The 1270-nt window shown below is 43.8% G+C and overlaps 1 protein-coding gene across 1 annotated transcript in view; it reads right to left on the reverse strand.

Annotated features, from left to right (window-relative positions):
- Positions 1-456: 456 nt before the first annotated feature.
- Positions 457-1270, reverse strand: part of LOC143027338 (uncharacterized) — a 12083-nt gene continuing 11269 nt past the window's right edge. Inside the window, exon 2 of the mRNA XM_076188612.1 lies at positions 457-1214. Coding sequence (XP_076044727.1) covers positions 457-1214 — 758 coding nt within the window. The remainder of the gene's footprint in view (positions 1215-1270) is intronic.

Consider the following 1270-nt stretch of genomic DNA (forward strand, 5'->3'; position numbering starts at 1 on the left):
AAAAGGAGTAAACGTCACTAGGACCCCATCTAGCTAACTGGTTATCTATATCAGTCTGTCTCTAACTTCTAGTCGATACATTTTGATGCAGGCAACGATCCCAGCCTTATCGTTGTTGTAAGTGTGGATATCGCTGCCCAGTTTTATTGAGATAAATCCTCGTCATATATAAAAGTTAATCCATTGACGGATGGAATGTTTATGAATTTTTTTCTGTATGATGCTCCCAAGAGCTTTATTCAGCTGAGGGGAACCCCCTCTTTTTTGTGTATATGTTTTTTATTTATATTCATATATTTTTTCATAATTTTTCGTTTACATTTTCCCCCTTTTTATTTCAGTTGTTTCTTCTTTTCCTGATATTTTCATATCATTGTCTTTTTTATTTACATTTTATGTAATTTTCTAGTATGAAGACCTCTTATGGAATTTTGTGTTCCTTTTGAGTGATCGCCTTCACTCTTTCCAAAAGTTCTGCCAGCCAGCCAGTCGCTTGCCCGGATCTCTTTCCAGAAGAAGATTTACAGTTGTCATCGTGGATTCACAGATCCATCTCCAAGGAATCATCTCCTTCAGTTTCGGATCATTTTCAGTCCACATTTTATAACATTCGTCCCCAAAGGCCGCTTGCTTCCACGGTCGGACTCTGCCCATCATTTGGACGAAAATGATACCGCAGGCCCAGAGATCGACCGGAGGTCCAAGGTAGCTCGGGTCTTGGAGGATTTCTGGGGCCATGTAAGCCCGAGTACCCATAACGCCTTTGATTCGAACCTCTTTGCCTTTGACCACGAAGACCTCTGAAAGTCCGAAGTCTGCGATCTTGAGGACTTTGGCTTCGGTCAAGAGGAGGTTCGCAGGCTTGATGTCGCGATGAACCACGCCTCTGGAGTGAATGTAGTCCACGCCTTGCATCAGTTGAGAGAAGTACTCCAGGGCGTCTGTTGTCCTTATACTGTCGATGATGCCTTGTAGGTCTCCTCCAGAGCAGTACTCCATGTACATGGTCTGCGTAAGGTCGGACCTTTCCCAGCAGAAGAGGTTGATTACATTGGGGTGTTTAAGTTGGTAATGGATAACTTCCTCTGTAAACTTGGGGTTGACAGGGATGGTTTTCTGGGCAACGACGTCCCCGTTTTTGGCATTTTGTGCCAAAACCACCCGTCCGTAAGTTCCTTCACCGAGGACTTGAACGTTAGTCCATACTTTGGTGTCTGTGAACATTAGAGCTGTTGTCTTGTTTTTCTGCAAAAGCTACTTTCCGGGGTAC

The sequence above is a fragment of the Oratosquilla oratoria genome, chromosome 8, assembly GCF_046742065.1.
Source record: "Oratosquilla oratoria isolate Oo_2021 chromosome 8, ASM4674206v1, whole genome shotgun sequence".
Classification (NCBI taxonomy): Eukaryota; Metazoa; Arthropoda; class Malacostraca; order Stomatopoda; family Squillidae; genus Oratosquilla; species Oratosquilla oratoria.